General features: G+C 40.5%; 3 protein-coding genes across 8 annotated transcripts in view; 2 read left to right on the top strand and 1 right to left on the bottom strand.

Moving 5' to 3' along the window:
• LOC137234033 (zinc finger matrin-type protein 2) overlaps positions 1–10,799 on the bottom strand; it is a 187,649-nt gene extending 176,850 nt beyond the window's left edge. The window contains exons 1-3 of one of the 3 annotated variants that reach the window (XM_067757699.1): positions 10,544–10,799; positions 9,921–10,424; positions 7,900–9,816 (exon numbers count right to left, since the gene is read on the bottom strand). In XM_067757699.1, the coding sequence (XP_067613800.1) occupies positions 9,937–10,424; positions 10,544–10,655 (600 nt within the window). In that variant the 5' untranslated portion in view covers positions 10,656–10,799 and the 3' untranslated portion in view covers positions 7,900–9,816; positions 9,921–9,936. Of the gene's footprint in view, positions 1–7,899; positions 10,425–10,543 lie in introns of those variants that run through there. The other 2 variants (XM_067757700.1, XM_067757698.1) reach the window with 2 other exon arrangements.
• Positions 6,203–9,917, top strand: LOC137234032 (uncharacterized). 3 transcript variants are annotated; one of them, XM_067757697.1, is made up of 5 exons: positions 6,203–6,687; positions 6,761–7,043; positions 7,153–7,258; positions 8,056–8,170; positions 9,732–9,917. In XM_067757697.1, the coding sequence occupies exons 1-5, from the start codon at positions 6,562–6,564 to the stop codon at positions 9,861–9,863; spliced, it is 762 nt and encodes a 253-aa protein (XP_067613798.1). In that variant the 5' UTR covers positions 6,203–6,561; the 3' UTR covers positions 9,864–9,917. The 3 variants fall into 3 exon arrangements, 2 of the variants coding, with proteins under 2 accessions (XP_067613798.1, XP_067613797.1); XR_010947662.1 differs by lacking the exon at positions 9,732–9,917 and adding an exon at positions 7,333–7,754 and having other exon boundaries at positions 6,209–6,687; positions 7,810–8,198; XM_067757696.1 differs by lacking the exon at positions 9,732–9,917 and having other exon boundaries at positions 6,209–6,687; positions 7,333–8,198.
• Positions 10,800–17,180: 6,381 nt separating the features above from the next.
• Positions 17,181–23,291, top strand: part of Ctl1 (choline transporter-like protein 1) — a 65,137-nt gene continuing 59,026 nt past the window's right edge. For both annotated transcript variants that reach the window (XM_067757637.1, XM_067757636.1), the window contains exons 1-2: positions 17,181–17,340; positions 17,469–17,707. In XM_067757637.1, the coding sequence (XP_067613738.1) occupies positions 17,591–17,707 (117 nt within the window). In that variant the 5' untranslated portion in view covers positions 17,181–17,340; positions 17,469–17,590. The remainder of the gene's footprint in view (positions 17,341–17,468; positions 17,708–23,291) is intronic.

Here is a 23,291-nt window from a genome sequence, read left to right as displayed (position 1 = left end):
AGAGTTTTTTTTGATTATTCGGTTATTTCATCAACAATTAACGACAATGTGTATGCCAACACTTTTCTTTTTAATGCCTGGCATAAATTATATCCTAGGTGAATGTTATTGTTCTGGTACATTTTATTGACTGAGCAATCTTTATGGTGAGAGTTCCATTGAAGTAAATTCAAAATTATATGGGGCCTAACGAAAGTGTGGCGAATTTTTGGGGCAATATTGTGAATTTTTACCTGAGTGAAAAAGAAAGAAAAGTAGCAATCGTGGCTACTGCCTAAAAAGGACCATAATTGAAGAAAAGGGACCAGCAAACCAAATGGGGTTTGGTCCAACTGGACCGAAGTGGCAACCGTGGAGCGAAGAAAACTACCTTTCAAATTTCTCCACAGACACTGGTGAGTTTTTCGGGGATGACAGCGTTACCATTTGGGCCAGAATCGCGGATAAAATAACTGGTAACGATATTCGGTTACATAACGTTATGGGTACTATTTTACCGGTAACGCTCAGAATCGGGGCGTTAATCGCAATCTATGAAAATTTTCTTTTGACTTGACATTCATCTGCACAGCAAATTGATTGAATTCGCTTTGCTACCACCTGGTATAGATTCGCCTTGTATGCTAGTTATCAACATGAGCTCTAATGGTACTCAAGCCCAAATGCTTGTTGGGTATATTCGACGCCATTTCATACGAACGCAAATAACGGATACGTTAACTAGGGTTTAAACCTGGCCGATCGACCGCTTAAGCTTAGCTAAAACTTCAGTTAAAATAGACTGAAAAACTGCAGAATAAGTTTAAGCGTAGTTTAACTGACAAAATGAGTTGAACTTGTACTGAAAAACATGGCCTTAGTGATGATCAATAGATTGTTTCATTCGAAGAAATCGCGTCGTTGCCACAGCTGCTTAATTTTTGCCAAAGAACATGATACTCTAGCCATCATCCGGTGGCAAAAGCCCGAGCCAGATAAATAATTTTGCATGTCAATGCAACAACGATTTGAGCGAGATAAATCCAGATAGAAGTCTGGTTCAATTTGTGAGCCAGATAATTTGTTAATTACTTGCCTTTAGTTTGGCAACGCTGCCTTTAGTAAACCTACTTTTTCAAAAATAGATGTCGCTGCTTAGCCTTTCGCCGTATGAGTTAAATGAAAAACAGCGGCGACATCTGCCTATCACATTTCACGAGTGCGAAAATATCACGACATCTGCTTCTCAAGTCTCTCAATTATCCAGAGCATTCCCGTGAGAATTGAGAGTGAGCCGGAGCTGTAAAACTCACTGGATGACGGCATCTGTCAAAAGGTAGCACAACTTCAGCCCGAAAACACCCATACATACACACACAAACATTACACTATGTTCGTCCCATTCGAAATGAAGATCGCGCCTGAATTTCAAACTTCTGCTGGTAGGATCTCGGAAAATGTGTTTGAAATTTTACTGATCCTTGCAAATACAGACTACTTGTTTTTTTCTGCCATCTTTTTGAAAGGTTTCATAACTCGCTTGAGCACCGCAAATGTTTCACAGTCGTTTTTTATAGTTTAGTGAAAATAGAAGTACAAGGGGCTAAAAACTCAATTTTACAATGATATCAAATATGAATAAAAAGCGTTTCGAAATATGAATCATAAATGATTATTCAAGAATAATCACATTTAAGGTACATTTTTCTCCCGACGATACATTAATTTTCGAACAGAAAATGCTTTAAAATTTGAACGTTTTTAATGATTGGGGTATGATATTGTGACGAATATTAGCAACACTAAGGGATAATATCATCTCTAAGCCTATACTAAGCAGTCACTTGTATCTACATAAACAAATCAATCATTATGTATACACATATGTACATACAGCAGCGGAGAGATACTCACAAAAGTATGCAATCATCAGCAGAGTTAATACTCACATAAACACATGCATATATCTGAGATACTCACAAAAGTATGCAATCATAGGTGGAAGTATTACTCACATATACACGCGCATATGGCTATGCGAGAAGCTATTAACGTGCATCTTTAGTTTATAGCTAGTAAGTTTAAAGCTGGTAACTAAGTAGTAAAAAAGCTGAGTAAAAAGCAATCACTTTGATTTAAGCACGCTATCATTTGCGAAGTATAAGTGTTATTGTGGAGTATTTTCAAAGTAGTCTAATAGAGACCATTTTGCATTATTGAATATTGGAGTTATTTATTCAACAATTTAGCGATACGAACGTTAGTAGAAAGTGTAAAATAAGCGGAGTTTCCTTAAATTCGTTACAATATTTAAATATTTTATGATCAAAATTTTCAAAAAATGTTGACTGGGGGTAGTCTTTTGCATCTCATTTATATTGTTACGAATATTAGCAAAACTAAGGAGTGCTGCCATCTCCAGGCCGATGCTAAGCAGTGACGTGAATTCACATCAATAATTCAATCATTATGTATCTACATTATCGAATCAATGATTGCGTCTACACATATGTACACATTCCGACGAGCAACATTTACATACAAGGCAGCGAGAGATGAGATGTTACACACAGATGAATTTACTTATACGCTTATGTGTGTGCGGGAGACTGTAAACTACAAACTCACATATGTACAGCTGAGAAGCGCTAAAAAGTAGACAATTGTAAACAAGTAGAAACTATATGAGAACTATACACACACGAATATAGTTGGTAAGTTCTGGAAATAGAAGAGCCTAGATGTATGCAGCGTAAACTATAAAAGCGGCACAAGCGAGTAAGAAGTAATTCAGTTTGATTTGAGATTTGGATTAAGCGCTATCTAGCGAGCTATAGCAGTATTATTTTGAATAGTAGAGCTTCATTTGAGCTGTCAATCAGTTTGGTTATTAAGTCAGCGAGTAGCAAAGTATAAGTGTTATTGTGAAGTACTTTAATAAAGGCCATTTTTCCATTATTCAATATTGGAGTTATTTATTCAACAGTTTAGTGATTCGAACGTAGCAGAGGATTGCAAGTAAGAGGAATTGCAAGTAAAATTCGTTACAATTGGTGTCAGAAGAGGAATTGTTGAATAAATTCTAGAGGACAACAAGGACATGGCAAAGTTAAGTGAATTGAAGATCCCGCAACTGAAGAAGGAGTTGGAGAGCCGTGGATTGAATACAAGCGGCGTTAAACTCGAACTTCAGGCACGGCTACGAGAAGCAATGGAAGCAGAAGGAATTGATGTGGAAGAGCATGTCTTTCATCTTGATGGCGAGGAGACAACAAAAATTGAAGAGAAAAATGAAACACCGCAGACAATGGCGAACACAGACCTGAACATGATATTGGCTGCAATATCGGCACAAATGTCCGAAATGTCATCACAAATATCCACAAATATGTCATCACAGCTGGAAGAACAGAAGACATATATGGCATCACAACTAGAATCGCAGGAGACACGCATAACATCGAAGATTGAAGCACAAGAAACGCGTATGGCAGAAATGTCGACACAGATTACATCAAAGATGGAGACACAATTGGAAGAACAGAAGACATATTTGGCATCTCAACTGGAAGCGCAAGAGGCACGTATATCTGAAATGTCGGCACAAATTTCGGAACAGGTATCAGCGCAGCTCTTTGTGAAACTGGAAGAGCAGGATGCAAAAATTTTACAACTCGAGGACAAAATTGATGCCGAAATAGAAGCGTTAAAAGGTCGTATGGAGCAGTTACAACTAAACCGCCCAGCTGTTTCAGCAAGCAATACAAAGGTAAAAACACCATCCTTTGACGGTTCTGTTCCTTTCCAGGTCTTTAAGCTACAGTTTGAGAAGACCGCAGCAGTGAACAACTGGAATGTGGAAGATAAAGTTGCTGCACTATTCGTGGCATTGAAGGGGCCAGCAGCGGAAATTCTACAGACGATTCCCGAAGGAGAGCGGAACAATTATGAAGCATTGATGGCTGCTGTAGAACGACGTTATGGAAGCGAGCATAGGAAACAGATATTCCAAATTGAGTTGCAAAACCGCTACCAAAAAGCAAATGAGACATTGCAGGAGTTTGCTTCAGATATTGAAAGATTGGCTCATCTCGCAAATGCGGACGCACCCGTGGAATACACCGAGAGGGTAAAAATCCAGAGTTTTATAAATGGCATACGAGACGTGGAAACGAAGCGAGCTACATACGCGAACCCAAAACTGACATTTGCTGAAACGGTATCACATGCATTGACTCAGGAAACTGCCTCCCTATTAAGTAAACCAGCATATAAGGCTCATCGTGTAGAAGTAGAAAGGCCAGAGTGGGTAGACGCAATATTGGAGGCACTGAAAGGATCGCAAAAGCGAAGTGAAAAAGTTATCAAATGCTTCAAATGCGGGAAGTCCGGTCACATAGCACGTCATTGCGATCTTGGTCTTAATAGTTCCAACAATGTGGGTGGCCGTAAACGCAAAGCTGGAGGAGATGAGCAAGAGCGAGTAAGAGGTAGAGAGCTAGATCCAGCTATTGAATGCCCTGTGATATCTGTGTCGCAAATTGGAAGGAAATCAAGCAGTCTTACCGTCAGAGGGAATGTGGATGGTAAAGAGCGTGTACTGACTGTAGATACGGGGGCATCTCATTCCTTGATTCGATCTGATTTGGTCTACAGGAGAGTAAAGTCATTACCTGGAGCAAGGTTGCGTACGGTCACAGGCGAGTATAATCAAGTCCAAGGCGAAGTGGTTTGTGAGGTATTAATTGGGAAGGTCATGGTTTTACACAAATTCGTTGTGGCGGAGATTGTTGATGAAGTTATATTGGGAGTGGATTTCCTGGTTGACCATGACGTCAGGATCGATATGCGGAGAAAAATTATGCGCTATAAGAACCAGGACATACCACTTAACTTTAGTTTCGAAAAAGGTTTCAGCAGTAATCGAGTACTTGTGGAGAAAAGTCGAAAAAGGCCACGAAAGTCAAAAGTAAAGGTTGATGAAACGAATGGGCCAAACAAAGCGAAATCAAAAGTACCTGCGAGAAAAACACCGGCATTGACAAACCCAAATGGACGCACTAAAACGACTGCAAGAATTTTGCAGGAAGCATGCAAGGGTTGTTTCAAGCCATCGCGCACTTCTCTTGGGAAACGGCGGAACGATACTGTCAAGCCAATCCGTCAAGCGCAATCTCTGCGAAGTAGTCCATTGGTCAAACAACAGAGTGCGAGGGAACGACTAAGGATAATGAGTAGTAAGATCAAACGCAGGGACAATGAGAACAATAATTCGGAAGGGTTCTTGGAGGGAGATTTGGTACACTTAAACAACCCACACCGGCGGAAAGGTGTTCCAGCCAAATTTCGGTGCAGTTGGAAAGGCCCGTACAAAGTTGTGAAGAAGATCAGTGATACCATCTACCGCATACAAACCACTGGGAAACCACGAATTAGAAGAGTGGTACATTTGGAGATGCTAGCGGCAGTTAGATCGGGAGATTTGTCTGATCGGGACGATCAGACTTAGGTGGAGGGCAGTGTTACGAATATTAGCAAAACTAAGGAGTGCTGCCATCTCCAGGCCGATGCTAAGCAGTGACGTGAATTCACATCAATAATTCAATCATTATGTATCTACATTATCGAATCAATGATTGCGTCTACACATATGTACACATTCCGACGAGCAACATTTACATACAAGGCAGCGAGAGATGAGATGTTACACACAGATGAATTTACTTATACGCTTATGTGTGTGCGGGAGACTGTAAACTACAAACTCACATATGTACAGCTGAGAAGCGCTAAAAAGTAGACAATTGTAAACAAGTAGAAACTATATGAGAACTATACACACACGAATATAGTTGGTAAGTTCTGGAAATAGAAGAGCCTAGATGTATGCAGCGTAAACTATAAAAGCGGCACAAGCGAGTAAGAAGTAATTCAGTTTGATTTGAGATTTGGATTAAGCGCTATCTAGCGAGCTATAGCAGTATTATTTTGAATAGTAGAGCTTCATTTGAGCTGTCAATCAGTTTGGTTATTAAGTCAGCGAGTAGCAAAGTATAAGTGTTATTGTGAAGTACTTTAATAAAGGCCATTTTTCCATTATTCAATATTGGAGTTATTTATTCAACAGTTTAGTGATTCGAACGTAGCAGAGGATTGCAAATAAGAGGATTTGCAAGCAAATTCGTTACAATATATAATGGAGTATCGTTTATATGTATGAAAATGCATTTAGTTTTTTTTTTTTTTTTTAATTATATTTGAATATATTTGGTTTTGGGACACTGTACTGAAAAACAAAAAATAAACATTCAAAACCAAGTATGACGTTGAATATTAAAGGAATAGAGCACATAAATAAACTTAAAGCAAAATTAAGAAAACAATAATAATGCAAATAGAATTCAATGAGAAAAACAAAAAATGTTAGAAAAATCTTAAAGCAAAAACTGCAACAATACAAACAAAATTCGGTTAAAAGGAGACTAAAGCGCTATTTTATTTGTTTGCGTACTTTTTTTTCTTTTTTATTAGAAATTCATTTAAAATATTCAAGCTAGTACTTAAAAAATTAAAAAAAAGGAAATGAACACCAGAAATATGTGCATGTGGATTGTGGTGCTCTTTGTTTCATTTGTTCCATTTGCAAATAGCTTTTGGGGCGATAATCTGATACGTGATTTGATAAATTGTTTTTCTGGCATTGCAGAGGTTTGCAATCATTTTTATATTAGCTGACATAGTTTAAATATTATATTTATTTTATATTGTTGTTTATTTCAAGGAGGATGAAGAATGTGCCGAACAAACAGATATGTGTGATGAAATGCAAATTATGTTACATTTGGCTTGTTTGCGTGTGACAAGTCCAGAACGTATTTTACATTTGTTGTCATGGGATTCAACAATAAATACATGCAATAGCACATATAAAGTTTTGGGTCACATTAACGATACCTTGCAAGATTGTATGCCGCTACCACCGCAAAACCTCTATATGCGTTTGTATCATGCGTTGGAATTTTTTTATGAACAACAGTGCGGAAAAGCGGAAACCAAGTCGAAACGTTGGTAAACTGACATTATTTGCTAAGCGAAGAAGTTATGCTATTGTGGAAAATCAATTTTTTTTTTTTTTTTTTTTGTTGTTGTTTTGTTGCATTTTGAAATTTGCAGATCTGGAGCAATATCGTGATTGTATAAGAGAGTTGCGTGATGATCTAATTGACTGTGAAGGACCGGCCGATTGGTTTGAGCGGCGTAGTAAAACATATGTATGCAGGTGAGTTGGGTCTCACATAGTTGACGCTTACTCGTCTAAACCGACTTTTCCCGTCCCACAAACCGCGCCAGTAGTTTCTTTGCTGCGCTGACCGGCGTCAATTGGAAATACCAATGGAACTCAAATCGTTTTACGCCTGGTGCTTCCAACGTAGTGGCCGTCTCTCTCTTCCTCTGCGGAATTCACGGTTGGCGACTCGCCAAATTTTGACAAAGCAGCATATATGCAGCTTCTTGTCGTGTAATAAATCTTCAATCTTTCGCAAAATATGCTTGCCAAATGACAATTTGCTTAGGTAACTAATTCTGGGACATTTAGCGCAGTTTGCATTTCATTTCCATGTGGCTTGGAAAAGAAAACACTTGCAGGCTTGTACTGTTTCCACCATAGCCTTCGTAAAAGCTGATGTATGCGCTTTACCAAATCTTATCCGCCGTATCTGAAAACTACTCTTGTAAGCAATCAACGCGCGCAGTTTGGGGTTGATCATCATGAGGTTAGGATTCAACCAATGACTAACTTTTGTTTTCTGACTCCGTATTCGATTTCAGTGGCTCGAAATCCATAGAGATTAACGTATCTTGCCCGTAAAAGATGGAACTTTTTTCTGTGCGGCTGTGTAATCACTAAAATTATGTGCATTGTAATATTTTTTGTTTTAAGTAATTGGGGATTCTATTATTGAGTAATAGACTTCTTTAAATAAGTATAACATTTATTTGTCTTACTATATAATATTTAATTTTCTGTCTATAATCTAAATTTACAACTCTCATATATTATTTATTACATTGTAGACAGTTTACGGAAATAATTGACTGCGATTATGTAAGAGCAGCTTTACTCTGTGGTCTCAAGCCGGCGCTTATGCTGAGAAGTTTTGCTGCTGAGGTTATAAATAAAGCGCTAGTGGTAGGTTTTTGGTATTTTTCTTTTTACATTTAACATACATACATATGTACTTTTGTATTAAACATCTACTAAGCCAACATAGTATCAAAGGTTCTGTGTGCGAAGTGTAGTTTTTAGTTTATAATAGATTTGAAAAGAAGTCGGAACGATAGCATAAGGGAAATAGACAACAACAACATTTGCTAACCAAGCAGTTCTTGTTGAATACCCAGAAACCTGGGCATCCCCACAGACATCTGATTGATGAGCCAACACCGCCCAGGGGCTTAAGGAGTCATCTCCGTAAACATTATGAGGAAATACGGCACTTGAGAACTCAGCCGTATGAAGCCAAAAAACACAAGCAGGGCCTCTGCGAACTCCACAAACAGGCGTCGGACCTTTATGCCAGGAATTGCCCGGTGAATCCAGTACTCAAAGAACAGTACCCAAAACTTGCGGAAGAGGAACGCATACTCCCCAGGGAAACGCGAGTCACTCTAGCTCAACTTCGTTCTGGATACTGTTACAGGCTAAACTATTACCTATTCAGAATCAACCCCGACATAAAAAATGTATGCCCCGCTTGCAATGTGTCCCCACATGACACCAACCATCTCGTTAATTGTAATGTGGAACCAACGCCTCTAACACCCCTTTTATTATGGTCCACCCCTGTTGAAGCGGCAAGTTTCCTTGGACTCCCGTTAGAGTACATTGATGACAATTTGTGATTGGTCGCACCTATTGGATGGGGCGAAGCACTGCTACAACAACAAAAACAGGGTTATTATAATTATAGGTGTTATGGTGCCCTATTTTTTGTGTCCATTTCAAACACGAATGTATGCGATAAGTTAAATCGTCAATCACCAGTTTAGTAGATGAGTTTTTAAATGCTTTGTTTATGCCTAATAAGAATTCTTATAATGAAAAACACTAAAAGGATGCTAGACTTCACAAGGATGTTGTATTCTATGGTTTCCAACATACGATTTCAGTAAAGCATAACACATACGACGAATTGTGAAATCATAAATAGTAAAATACTGTAGTATCGAAGTGTTACGGTCCTTACTGTGTAAATATATATGTATGGGCATACATAGGGGGTCAGAATATACCTGCGGTAGGTATGCCTATCGTAAGAGGCGACTAAAATACCAGATTCAAGGGGCTGTGTAGCGCAAACCTTCAGGTTGCCAGCGCAATATCTAGCTTATCCAAACCTAATTGTCAACCTCACCTATCCGCGGCGAATCCTATTTCACTAACAGACGAGGCTCTGGCGACCCCAAGCTCCTCATGGAACTTGGGGGTGGGGAGGGAGGGGTTTAAAGTGGCCATAAAAATCGTTCCGAAGATGGTCGGGCTAGCACCTTAATGGTGCTGTGGTATCGGAGCGTACCGGATCTGTAACCGGCAAAGGACCATCACATCGATAATACTCCCCAAAGCCTTCGGGGAGCAAGCTTATCGCTACAACAACAACAACAACAACAACAGCATACATAAAGAAGTATATACAAATATATTTCTACAAATATGTAGATACTTATAATAATCATTCTGCTTTTTGTAGTCCAAGTGCCCAGTTACTGCTAAACTGCCGCACGTAATCAATCCAATGTCGGATGCTGGCAGCCAAATGTTTTTACACTTTTTTCCTGTTCAAATTTATATATTTTTACTAATAGCTTTTACCGTTACATGAATTAATGCAATAACAACTATTGTTATAAATATAAAAAAAAAATTATAAAAATGTTACCGTGTGTTTTTATGTTCTAAGAGCTTTTTTTTGATCCACCAAAACCTGAGAATCCCATGATGGCAGCCATATCATCCGCTAAGCCACTACTAAATAATTCTGAATCGGTTTCATTCGCTTTACGTTTACGTTCTTTTCGTTTCTCTTTTCGATGTTCTTTGTAACGTTCCTCTTCCTCTTTAGCTTCGCGTAGGCGCCTCTCCAATTCGTAGTCCTTTTGTTTCTCTTCCATTTTCTTTTTATTCGCTTGGAAACGTTCTTTAACTTGATCAACAGTGCTGCGTTCAACTTTCATGGACATGCCCAAGTTACGTTGATGTTTCTTTCCATTGATATGATCCAAAAAATTAATGGAGTCTTTGACAACACAATCGCATACATTGCAATAGTAACCGCCAGATTGTGAGGTAGGTGTATTTTTATTAATGACAACACTTTTGCCTAATTTACTATCGAGGTCAACTTTATAGTCACGTCGTTTTAAATTTTCTCGCTGTACGGGCTCTAAATGTTTTAAATATAAGCAAATAAATTAGTAAAATTCGGCATATTTAATTAAATTAATTATTGCAAATTTTGGCTAGTAGTCGGTTTTGTATGTATGTATGCTAATTAAAAATAACCTTCATCTTTCGGGTGTGCTTTGGCTACTTGTGTCTGCAGCCTTTCCTGCGCCAAACGCTGATATTCCGTCTTGTCCCATTTCCTGCGATGATCATCTGCCCGCATTGACATTTTTAACAATTTCCTTTATTTACAATTGACGAAACCCAAAAATGTAGAAAATTGTAAACAAGACTCAACAATTCACTTTCTACTCCGTTTTACATTCTCCATTACGGGGTTTGAGGGTAAAATAATTGATGCGTTCTTATTCTATGTTCACATCCGACGACGACACGGCCGGTCTTGTTTTGACGTAGAATGTGTTTTAAGGTGTAATTAATGGTGACTTATAACCATAAAACCATAACCAGATAAAACAGCTGATCGAACCTACCTTATGGAAATCAATCATGATGGAATAAGAGAAGGTGGCGCATTGCGCATGTAAACATTAGTTCAGCTGTTTTTTATGAGCAATTTTTACGTCATTTTCCTTTAGCTCTTGTTTTTTTCTCTTTCTTTCATTCGCTGAATCAGTCAAGTGTGACGTAGAAGCGCGGAACGAAGCAATTTTTAACTCGTGAATGCACAATCTTCTGTGTGTGATTTGCGGAAATCAATGTAATCGATTAATGGTGCCATACCATAACGCTAACGCCATAACCATACCATAGCCAACCAATTTGTTTTGGTTTTTCACCATATCCGTAACCTAAAAATATTTTGAGTTGGTGAATTTAATAACTGTTTGTAGATTTTATTCATTGTTTTGGATACGTTTTCACTAAGAGACTTATTTTTTGAGGAATATGTTTGTAATTTTTTGGGTTTTCTTCATTTTTATGAAATTTTCACGATTTTTAGGTTAAGGCACCATTAATCGATCACGTTGGAGATGGATATGGATATGGGTATAGTTACGACTATGACGTTAGGGCTAAGGAAGTTTAATTTGGCCTTTACATGAACTAAAACCACATAAACTATAGCCAAAGAGGATAAATATAATAAGAGACGTCACACTTTACTTTGTATAATGTTTTCGTTATGCTAGTCGTAGGTTTTTTTTTTGACCGAGATGTGCATAAATGTCTTCTATACATTTTCGTGGGGTATTTGTGTTTATTTTTCCGGCTGTATTTAATAAATTAATTCTCTTTCCAAAAATCACATTTGCACAATGTGCCTACACGGAATGGATCGCTTCCCAAGGCAGTCGGTTCTATGTACCGGAGCGACTCGGGATTTTTCCCGACCAAGGACTGTCATTTCAGTGTGACCCCATCTAATTTGTTTCGTCCCTCCCACAAATTGTCATCCTCCCAGCAGCTCCTTGCAGCAGGACTGCTCCATATTCTCTTACTCCGGGAAGGCATCGAATCCAATCAGGGTCCGTCTCCTGACCCCGGTCTTGAGAAATGGTTTTGCTGCATCTGCCGGAAAAGAATCTTTTTAGGACGGTCATACTCTGTTCAGTGTGTCTCGTGCAAGGGATGGTTGCATCGGACAGGTTGTTCTGGGCTTGATCCCAAAACCCGACGTCCACGTAACTTTTATAAATCTTTTGTGGCTCCTTGCTGTTCACGCCCAAGGGCGTCCCGTAGTCTACGTCTAAGGGCCCCTCCACTACCTGCCAGCAGCCCCGCTGCTCAGCAAGCCACAACAAGTACCCGCTGCTGCTCGCGCCCCACGGCGCCAACAACTCAAAGAGCTGCTACCACTCATAACTACAATCTTCGTAGTAGAGTCGGAAGCAATGCTGAGCAACAGCCCCTGCCCCCGTCCTCTCCCCCCTCTTTTCCGGCAGCAATCGTGTAGGTCAGGGAAACAGACTCTTAGTCCCTACCTCCGTTTGCACCGTTTGCCAGCACAGAATATATATGTTTGCGACATCCGCCCAATGCAGCTCCTGCCTTGGGTGGTGCCACTTCCCTAGATGTTCTGGTCTCCGCGACGGCAACCCCCCGACGGGTTTCATCGCGCCATGTACCCAGGTCGCAAACCCCAGTCCTAGGGCCACAACAGCAATTGCGTCCTGGCCTTCCCCAACCCAGGCGTAGTCACCCGTCACTTACCCCCAGAGTGGCGACGTCTCCCCTTATGCACTTCAGAATTCTGCAGTTAAACTATAATGGACTAACTGGGAAGATTACGGAGATAGTCGATTTCATGAAGCGGCACAACATCCGCATTGCTGCGATTCAAGAGACTAAACTCACAGCAAGATCTGCATTGCAGACCTGCTCTGGGTATAACTTCCACAGGAAAGACCGCGAGAGCGGAAATTGAGGCGGTCTCGCGTTTATCATACACCACTCTGTGCAATATTATATATTTGATCCTGGCATCGACCGCAGGGACAATGTCTTAGAACGTCAAGGCCTATCTGTCCGGTCAGGCGATGCAAACCTAGAAATCATCAACATCTACATCCCTCCTGCCACCTGTTGCCCCAGTGGATACCGCCCTAATATCAGGGCCTTACTCACTGGCAACAATCGCATTATCTTAGGCGATTTCAATGCCCATCATGATCTATGGCATTCAAACTTGCGGGCGGACAGTAGGGGTGAGATGTTGGCGGATCAAATAGAAGAAACGACGTTCTGCACAATAAACGGAGACGCCCCCACACGTATGGTAGGAAGCTGTCACAACTCGCCAGATATCTCAATCGTGAGCGCAGAACTCGTAAACTGCGTCAACTGGCAGCCGATGGTAACTTTGGCATCCGACCACCTGCCCATACTTATTTCGCTTGAGCGTAACGCCGACTTCATCGTCACTGAAAAACGCACTTTCATAAACTTCGAAAAAGGAAAGTGGGAAGAATATAAATCCTTTACAGACAGCCGCCTAGCTGCTCTCCCTATCCCGACTGATGCCCGCCAAGGGGAGCGTGCCTTCCGTAAGGTCATTAAATCCGCCTCGGCACATTTCATTCCCGCCGGGAGAATTCCCGAAATCCGGCCTCACTTCCCGGCGGAGGCCGCAAACTTAGCGAGAGAACGTGACCTTATAAGACAGCTTGATCCAGGCGACCCCCAAATAAGGGATATAAACCAACGCATCAGATTGCTTGTAGATGAACACAAGCGGGCGAAATGGGAGGAGCACCTAAGAGGTTGTAACTTCTCTACCGGTGTGGGTAAACTTTGGTCCACCGTAAAGTCCCTATCGAATCCGACTAAGCACAAAGACAAAGTTTCCATCGCCTTTGGCGACAAAGTGCTGTCGGACGCGGAAAAATGCGCGAGCGCTTTCTGCTGACAATATATAATGCATCCTACGGTCGACAAAGATAGACGGAGAGCCAATAGACGCGCACATAAACACAAATTCAGCGCGTCACCAATCACCATCACCGCTAAAGAGGTTGAGGACGCCATTGGTCGTGCTAAACCATCCAAAGCAGTGGGCCCAGACGGCATAGCCATGCCGATGCTTAAAAACCTAGGGAAAGAGGGGTTCAAATATTTAGCGCATGTCTTCAATCTGTCTCTTTCCACCTTTGTCATACCCGAGAAATGGAAAATGGCCAAGGTGGTCCCGCTACTAAAGCCTGGGAAACCAGCTAACATAGGTGAGTCGTATCGTCCGATATCTCTCGTATCGCCAGTGGCAAAGACGCTTGAAGCCATTTTGCTCCCTTATTTCCAAGCAAATTTGCAGCTAGCCCCTCATCAGCATGGCTTCAGAAAACTCCATAGCACTACCACCGCGCTAAATGTCATTAGCACCCAGATAAATTGCGGTTTAAATCAATACCCCCACAATAGAGTACTTGTAGCGCTAGACCTATCAAAAGCTTTTGATACGGTCAACCATGGCTCGTTACTGCAGGACCTGGAAGGGTCTACCCTTCCCCCATGTCTTAAAAGGTGGACCGCAAATTATCTGGCTGGTCGGCAGGCATCGGTGCAATTTAGAAACGAAGCATCAAAACCAAGGAGAATTAAACAGGGGGTGCCACAGGGTGGTGTCCTATCCCCACTTTTGTTTAATTTCTACATATCTAAGCTACCTTCACCACCGGAAGGAGTCACAATCGTTTCCTACGCCGATGACTGCACAATAATGGCCACAGGCCCAGGCCCAAAGATCGATGCGCTATGCAATAAAATAAACGGCTACCTCCCTGATCTCTCCAGTTTTTTCGCCTCGCGAAACCTGGCATTATCACCGACTAAATCTTCCGCGACCTTATTTACAACATGGACGCCCCAAATGTCGACCATTTTGAACATCCACGTCGATGGCACTACGCTACCGACTGTCCTACACCCCAAAATCTTGGGTGTGACGTTTGATCAGGATCTACATTTTGGTGAGCACGCAGCCGCAATTGTTCCGAGAATTCAGAGCCGTAACAAAATCCTCAAATCCCCCGCTGGCAGTAGTTGGGGAAAAGATAAAGAAACGCTCATGACTACATACAAAGCAATTAGCCAGCCGATTACGTGCTACGCGTCACCCATATGGTCGCCAAGCCTAAAAATCACCCACTGGAAGAAACTACAGGCCTGCCAAAATACTGCTCTCAGAATCGCCACGGGCTGTCTTCTTATGTCCCCAGAACACCATCTGCATAATGAGGCGAGAATACTCCCCATCAGGGGCATCCCAACAGACATCTGATTGATGAACCAGCACCGCCTAGGGGCTTAAGGAGTCATCTCCGTAAGCATTTTGAGGAAATACGGCACCTGAGAACCCAGCCGTATGAAGTGAAAAAACACAAGCAGGTCCTTGGTGAACTCCATAAACAGGCGTCGGACCTTTATGCCGGGAATTGCCCGGTGAATCCAGTACTTAACGAAAATTATCCAAAACTTGCGGAAGAGGAACGCATACTCCCCAGGGAAACGCGTGTCACTCTTGCTCAACTTCGTTCTTGATACTGTACAGGTTAAACTCTTACCTATCCAGAATCAACCCCGACATACAAAATGTATGCCCCGCTTGCAATGTGTCCCCACATGACACCAACCATCTCTTCAATTGTAATGTGGATCCAACGCCTCTAACACCCCTTTCCTTATGGTCCTCCCCTGTTGAAAGGGCAAGTTTCCTTGGACTCCCGTTAGAGGATATTGATGACAATTTGTGATCGGTCGCGGCTATTAGGTGGGGCGAGCATTGCTACAACAACAACAACAACGGCATGGATAAATGCGCGACAATTGAAAATGTCCCTCTTGGAAACATTAGAAAAAAAACATTAGACTAGAATAATAAGCTATAACTTAGCAAAAAATAGTTTTGAATCAATGATATTTCACTTGTCAAGTTTTATTGTAATAGGAAATGGGGAGACATTTTTTTTAAACGGGAGGTGCCACGTGTTATGTAGAAAAGTAATTTATCTGAAATGAAATGTACAATTCAAGCTCACGCTGAGTATATAATGTTCGGTTACACTGGAACTTAGACACCATTACTTGTTTTACAATCGGGTTGCTTAGTTGTAGAAGGTCGGTTGTGTATGTCTAAGGGCCAAACACAGTTCGACTCAAATACAATTATTTTCCGGTCAGTTACCGAATTGTCCTTCTCAGAACTAAACCGATATGAAGTTAATGTTTGATAAAAATCACCGAAAATCAAATCGACAAAGAAAATTTCTTTTATGCTTTAAGAATTATTGTTCCATTGTTTATTTGGTGATTTCGTTATGGCCATTGCGTTGCATTTGTGTAGAGGGCCAATTAAACTTCCTTAACCATAACGCCATAGTCGTAACTATACACATATCCATAACCATCTCCAATGTGATCGATTAATGGTGCCTTAACCTAAAAATCGTGAAAATATCATAAAAATGAAGAAAAAGCAAAAAATTACAAACATATTCCACAAAAAATAAGTCTCTTAGTCATAACGTATACAAAACGATGAATAAAATCTACAAAAAGTTATTAAATTCACCAACTCAAATATTTTTAGGTTATTGATATGGCGAGAAACCAAAAACCAATTGGTTGGCTATGTTATGGTTATGGAGTTAGCGTTATGGTATGGCACCATTAATCGATTACATTAATTTCCATAAAGTAGGTTCGATCGGCTGATTTATCTGGTTATGGTTTTATGGTTATGTCACCATTAATTGGCCCTTAAACTGCAGTTTAACTTGTACAGGGTGCGCCATGCGTGCACCGCTGAAATAATCGAAGTACAAGGAAACACAACTCCGTTGTGCATAATTAGTGTGCCTTATGGCCGTGACACAGTAACATTTTTCATATAGATGCGTTTAACACAAGTTTATGCATTCCAACAAGATCACCACAATCAACAAAGGTGTTGCGTTTGTAAATATGAAGGAACTTCAGACTTAGTAATTGAAGTTTATTACGCCGTGGCCACACACATACAAAATTTCGCGAAGCACTGTTATAAACATTCTCCCTATACAATAAAATTACTTGTTAACATATTTTGTGTCGTATTCGATTGTTATATTGCAGTTTTTAATTGTGAAAAATGTTAGAAAATTTACCAACCAGTGGGAAAAATAATCACTTGCAAATTGTGCCAACACCCTTAGCCAAAGCAAATGTCAAATTCTTCTTCATATGATTTGCTTGGAAAAAAATTGGGGAGTTGGCTACTTTTCATATCAGATGGCGCCAGTGTCGCTCATTCTACCATTCTCCATAAAAATACGTGCAATCTACTCATAATGCATAAGCATGTATTAAACTCTAAACTGTTATATGAAAAACTGGTTATGTGTCGGAGCTATTAGTGAAGCGCTAGTAGCAAGAGAAATTAAAGATATTTAGTAAAAGGGAAAATTCGACAAAACAAAGTATGTACCCGTGCAAATACATAAGTTAACTTATATAAACAACTACGAAGCAAACAATTTTTTTTACTTGTTTACTTATCTATAATTTGTGATGAACCATATAAATTAATTATAACTTTTTTTATTAGCGTAATTCAGCTACTTATTATTCATCAATTGACCGGTCGTTGAACAGAAGCTCCCAAGTTCAACACCACTACTACAACAAGAACAACAGATTTGCGACAACTATTCGTAGAGCATCATCATAATGGGTTGTGCTGAAAGTAAGGATGATGGAGATGAGCCTCAAGTGAACCGGCCTAAATACCGGACATGTACTGATTCATTCTGGCTTGCTATATTTATAATATTTTGGCTATTTTTGGTGAGTAAATATTTTTATTTTGCAATAAGCATTTGCCGACAGATTATTGGCAGGAGATGGTGTAAAAGTGAAAGTGCTTTGAGATGCATCAAATTTTCACTTACATTGGTACATGCACAAGTGTTTTAACAAGCTGATTGCGTCATTTTTTTGTTTTTAATTATTTGATTAGAATGCCGGTTTGTCACGTACACCTACTTTCGGCTCTTTGGGGTACCCTTTACTAGCTCAGTGTAACAATGGGTAGTGGTCCTTAACCCTGCCCCCCCAAAGAGCCAGACGGACACATATTCATATCTCCTCATCGTTCATTCTTACCCACACACCTTCAAACCCCAAGAAGCCCACCCAACCTTGGACCGCTCGCCTCATTAATTTGCGGTCACCCTAATGCCATGCTCCACCCACCTCTACTTACCTCTTCATCCTACCATCCTCACACCCCGCCCAAAAAGAAATCAGCAAGCCATACTACTGCTCTTTTCAGTTCAATGACGTATTTTAATAATTAACATGATCTTCAACTCTACACACGAAGGAAAAAAAATCTTACTCACACAGACTCAAGCTTCGTTTAAATTAAACAATATTTTCCTTCAAACACTTAACTTCCATATACATACATGCAAATTTGAATTTACCACATCTGGGTTTTTTGCTTTATCTCGCAAAAAAAAAAAACGTACATATATAAATTTACACAGATTTATAGGAGCAGAAAAAATAAACGTATGGAAACTGTATTTCTAACGTATACAAATTTTATAATAAACCAAAAAAATCACAATGTACATGTAAATTCCGTATATTATAAAAATATCTATGATCAATATCCTTTTGGGACTATGTTCCCGGGTCTTTCCGTCACCAAAAAAATACCAAACTCTTGTCTAACCAGCTGGAGTTACGAGAAAAAAGGAATAGTTTTAAAACACACCCTAATGCCTACCTAAAAGAGCTCTTTTATGTGGGGATTGGGGGGCTTGTTGATGCGGGGTTCATAACCTCTGCCATAAAAAAAAAGGTAAAACAAAAAAAAACAGTCTAAATCGTTTCGGTATCTATTGTGACTGACAGACACCTTACAATTTTCTAGAATTTCCGATATACTAGGAACATTATGTTTAATACTACAACGGACTATTGACTCGGACGCATGCCAAGGCACATCCAGATGATATTCAGATTTTTACAGCAAGTACAATTTGGGATACAAAAAGAACAATTTTAAGATTACCCTGACTTGTTTATTAATTCCTATCTCACCTAAAAAGCTTTTATACAAATTACGCTATGGTGAACTTTTATGCTGCGTGCTATAACGAGGTAGGTCGCTCCAACGTTAAGGTGAATGGCGAGACGAACAAATAAATCCAATTGGATGCAGCTTTCCGAGATGCAAGATTTGTTGTAGGGTTTTGAATAAATCGGCGATCGAATGTGTAGCGGATTTGCCCGCAATAACGCCGAGTACGTATAAAAATGACGTCGACTACGTAGAACGAATAGGGACTTTGCATCAAAAAATGGTGTTGAATTTTCTCAAAAGGTTGATACTCGCAACACTTTGACGTCGAAGTTGCACAAAGAATTGTTGTATTTTAAAAAATTTTTGATGCCGAATTCGTGGAAATTCGTAGCTTCGTAAAATTGGATTTTTGTACGATACGTGATTCGCAAAGAGTTGTGATTTGCAAAAAATTCGTGATTTGTAGAAAATTCGTGGTGCGCAAAAAAACTGTGATTCGCAAAAAATGTGATTCGCAAAAAATGTGATTCCCTGGCGCTTTAAAAAGGCTTCACTGGCCACCTCCGGTTCCCACTACGAGAATGAAATCTCAATTAGCGCCAATTAAATTCTTTCACTAATGCTCCCAAAACCGATTTGGCGTTCACGCGCCTTATGTCACACATACATTAATATTATATTGCCCTCATACCTACACGCAATATGAAACGAATGTATCCGCAAAAAATTTATTTTAATCAAAAAGAAAAATCAAAGAGATAGTAAATTTTTAGAATTTGGGATTACGCAAGAAAACAATGATTGAGTGGGATCTTCACTCCGGAAAATCCGTGCTTGCGGATTTATTGAGGAGGCTGGTGACCGAAGTCGAAATTGAGGTCGCGTGAACCCCAAACGGCGCGAAAGTCTACATGATTAAAAAAAAATCCTTTAGCATTTAAGGACTCACCTGATTATTAAATATTCCACATCTCTATGCCGCAAATAAATCCTGTCCTGGGGGTTGGATGCAGCGTCGCCCTTTTTCTTTAAAATTATCGAACGAGACCGCTTTTTTTTTTAATTGAAGGCAATTTGCCTCATATCAAAATTTAAAAATTATTATAATCGGCACTACACTGATCCCTTTCTGGGTCTCCGCGCACAGGGAATGTTAAAAAAACTTAAACCACACACAAATTTTTCGAGTATATCTTACAAAAAAGCGGCGCGCGCACTTCAGCTTGATATGCTGCTATACTTTACTTTATTTTTGTTCTCCTTCAATTACCCCCTTTTATACCATCCGAACCGCTGAAAAGAACCGTTTCCTTATGCCGTTTCCCACGGTCTTTCTTTTGTCTATTCCAATCATAACCACCCTCTATCTATCCCTGTCCTTATTCTCACCATATCATGCACATCAATCTGGCAATCTTCAACCTAAAGCTTTTTTCATCATTGTGAACTTACGTGAGTTCACCATGGTGTTTTTTTTGGGACATTTTCATTTGACGTTTCTCGTGTTTACCTTTTTGGTAAACACAATTTTATAAACTTTATTATATTAAAATACTGCTGTGTTACCAGAAAAAAATATCTAGAGATATTTCCCCCGACGCGTATTAATCTCGAGAACAAAGCTCCGAAGGCGGAAAATAAAAATTGTATCTCTGTCCGGAGATACTTGCAGTGGAAGTTGGTGATTTTCAGGTGATTGTTGTTCTGTTGTGCAATACCCAACAAAAAAAAACTGTGAACATAAGTGCTTTGCGCGGATATAGTTTTGGTCTCCAAACCGGTGTTGGACCCACCCAGGGTACTGTTTATAAGCGCGGCCGAAGGCTGCTAACGTAGAAAGGTGTTCTGCGCAACCATTCTGTGGATACCACCCCCGGTTTAGGATGGAGACCCGCTGGTAACTTTTCGGTTTTTTTGTTCACATCTTTTGAACGAGCAAAAAAAAAATTTATTTCAATATTGCTGTTTTAACAGCGTACTCCACCCTAACATATGAGGCTCTATACATCCGAGCGGGCCAAGGTGTGAGTGAAGCCCAACGCGGGGACGACCCACGACCTGACACTGTCTCCTGCTTCGCGAGCTATGCCGGGCATTTGTGTATATACTGGATATTGGACCTCTCCGGACGACTTGACCCTCATCGCCGGAGACAGATTTACGGGAAGTATTATTATATATAAAACTGCCATATAAGCGAGTTACTTTATGGATATTTTGTTTATCTTTCTTTCAGGTTGCTGACATAATGGATCGGTTGTGGCTCTCCGGACGACTTGACCCTCATCGCCGGAGATACATCAAAATGGACAGGAGCCTATTGTTTTAAGTCTTTGGCGTGCCAGGCGCCTAAACTACGTCCAGAAAGTGTTTCTAACAGGTACATGTTCTTCCCGAGTGCTTTCGTTATCCTGCATTTCGTAAATTTTTTACAAAATTTCGCGTTAATATTATTTTTGAAGTCGCTTAGCACAAAATTCCGTTTGTATACTTCCTGCCCGGGTACGAAACGCGTTTCGCGAATCCTTCTATTATACCGTGTCGCATTTGTTCTATATGCCTCATGTAGGTTATCCTTAATTTTATCCCGCATAATCCGAAGTCGATCAGTATTGTTCAGCGATAGCAATTCGTGGTCATCAAGTGAACTAAGTTTTCGGGCCAAAGCATAATCGGCACCACTGGTGAACATGTGCATTCCGAATAGGGCAAAGTAGGGCGATACACCCGTGGCCGAATGCACTGCGCTTCGCAATGCGCATTCAATTTCCGGTAGGTAGATATCCCAATCTCGGTGGTCTGTTTTCAAGTATGCGCGGATTGCGGCCAAAACCGATTGGTTGACCCTCTCCGCTGCATTAGACTGAGGCGAATAAAAGGCGGTTTTTAGGTGTTTGATGCAATACGTCTCTATCATTTGGGTAAATTGCTTTGACGTGAACTGCTTCCCATTGTCAGAATGTATTGTTTCCGGTACTCCGAACTTGTAGAAGATTTCTTCGGTCAGGAATTCCACGACGTTGGTCGCCGTTGCTTCACGCATTGCCTTTAAAAAGGTAAATTTAGAGAAATGATCCACAACTATAAAAATATACGTGTTCCCACTCTTAGATCTGGGGTACTTTCCTAAAAAATCTACATAAATCTTTTGGAAAGGTCGTTCCGTGATAACCTCTGACCCTATACCTGGCTTCAAAGTTACATTGCTAGGCTTACTTTCCTTGCAGACCTGGCAGTCACGGACAAAATTCCGGACTTGTACGACCATGTTAGGCCAGTAGTACATGCGCCTCAAACGATGCAAGGTTTTGGTCATTCCTCCATGTGCGGCTGTTTCAGCACAATGCGCGTTTTCAATTAGCGTCGATGTTAATGACGCCGGTACCCATAGCTTCCACTGGCTTTCTTCAAACTCGATATCCCTAGCTAGCATTTTCTTAAAAACAAAACCGTCCTCTACTTTTAGATCGGGGAATCGCTCAGCATTTTTCTCAATCGTGCCTATTAACCCTAAGTATTCCTCAGATTCGAATTCTATCGTATCCATGCCTGCTATTAACGATTGCGATATATCTTCTATACAGCGAGATAGCGTGTCAGCAACTATGTTTTCCGACCCTTTTCGATGTTCGATTTTGAAATTAAATGCCTGCAGATGCAGGGACCACCTCGCTAGCCTGCCGCTCAGATCTTTAAGTGACATGAGCCACTTTAGACTGGCATGATCCGTCACTACGGTAAATGGCATAAGTTCAATGTACGGTCGAAATCTTCGCACTGCCATCACCGCCGCGAGACATTCCTTTTCGGTTGTGCTATATTTCCGTTGACACTCGTTTAACTTCTGAGAGAAGTACGCGATGGGATTTTCAGCATTATCATCCGTCTTTTGATACAGCACCGCGCCAACGCCATAGTCAGAGGCGTCACATTGGACCCAAAAACGTTTTGTGAAATCCGGGTGCTTTAGTACAGGTGCGCTCGTTAGTGCTTTTTTCAAATTATTAAAGGCCTCTATGGCTTGCGATGTCATTTGGAACTTGTTCGATTTTTTTAAGGTATCAGTCAGTGGTGCAGCCATCATTGCAAAATCCTTTATAAATCGACGGTACCACCCAGCTGTTCCCAGAAAACTTCTAACTTGTTTCACCGTTTTCGGTAAGGGGATATTTAGGATGGCCTTCACCTTTTCAGGATCCGTCTTTAACATACCTCCGCCTACAATATAACCCAAATATGGCAATTCTTTGAAACAAAACATTGACTTTTCTAACCCAATAGTTAACCCTGCTCCTTTTAGACAACCAGCCACTTCTTCCAAAGTTTTCAAATGTG

This window comes from Eurosta solidaginis, chromosome 5, assembly GCF_040869045.1.
Source record: "Eurosta solidaginis isolate ZX-2024a chromosome 5, ASM4086904v1, whole genome shotgun sequence".
Lineage (NCBI taxonomy): Eukaryota > Metazoa > Arthropoda > Insecta > Diptera > Tephritidae > Eurosta > Eurosta solidaginis.
This window is presented reverse-complemented; position numbering and strand designations above follow the sequence as displayed.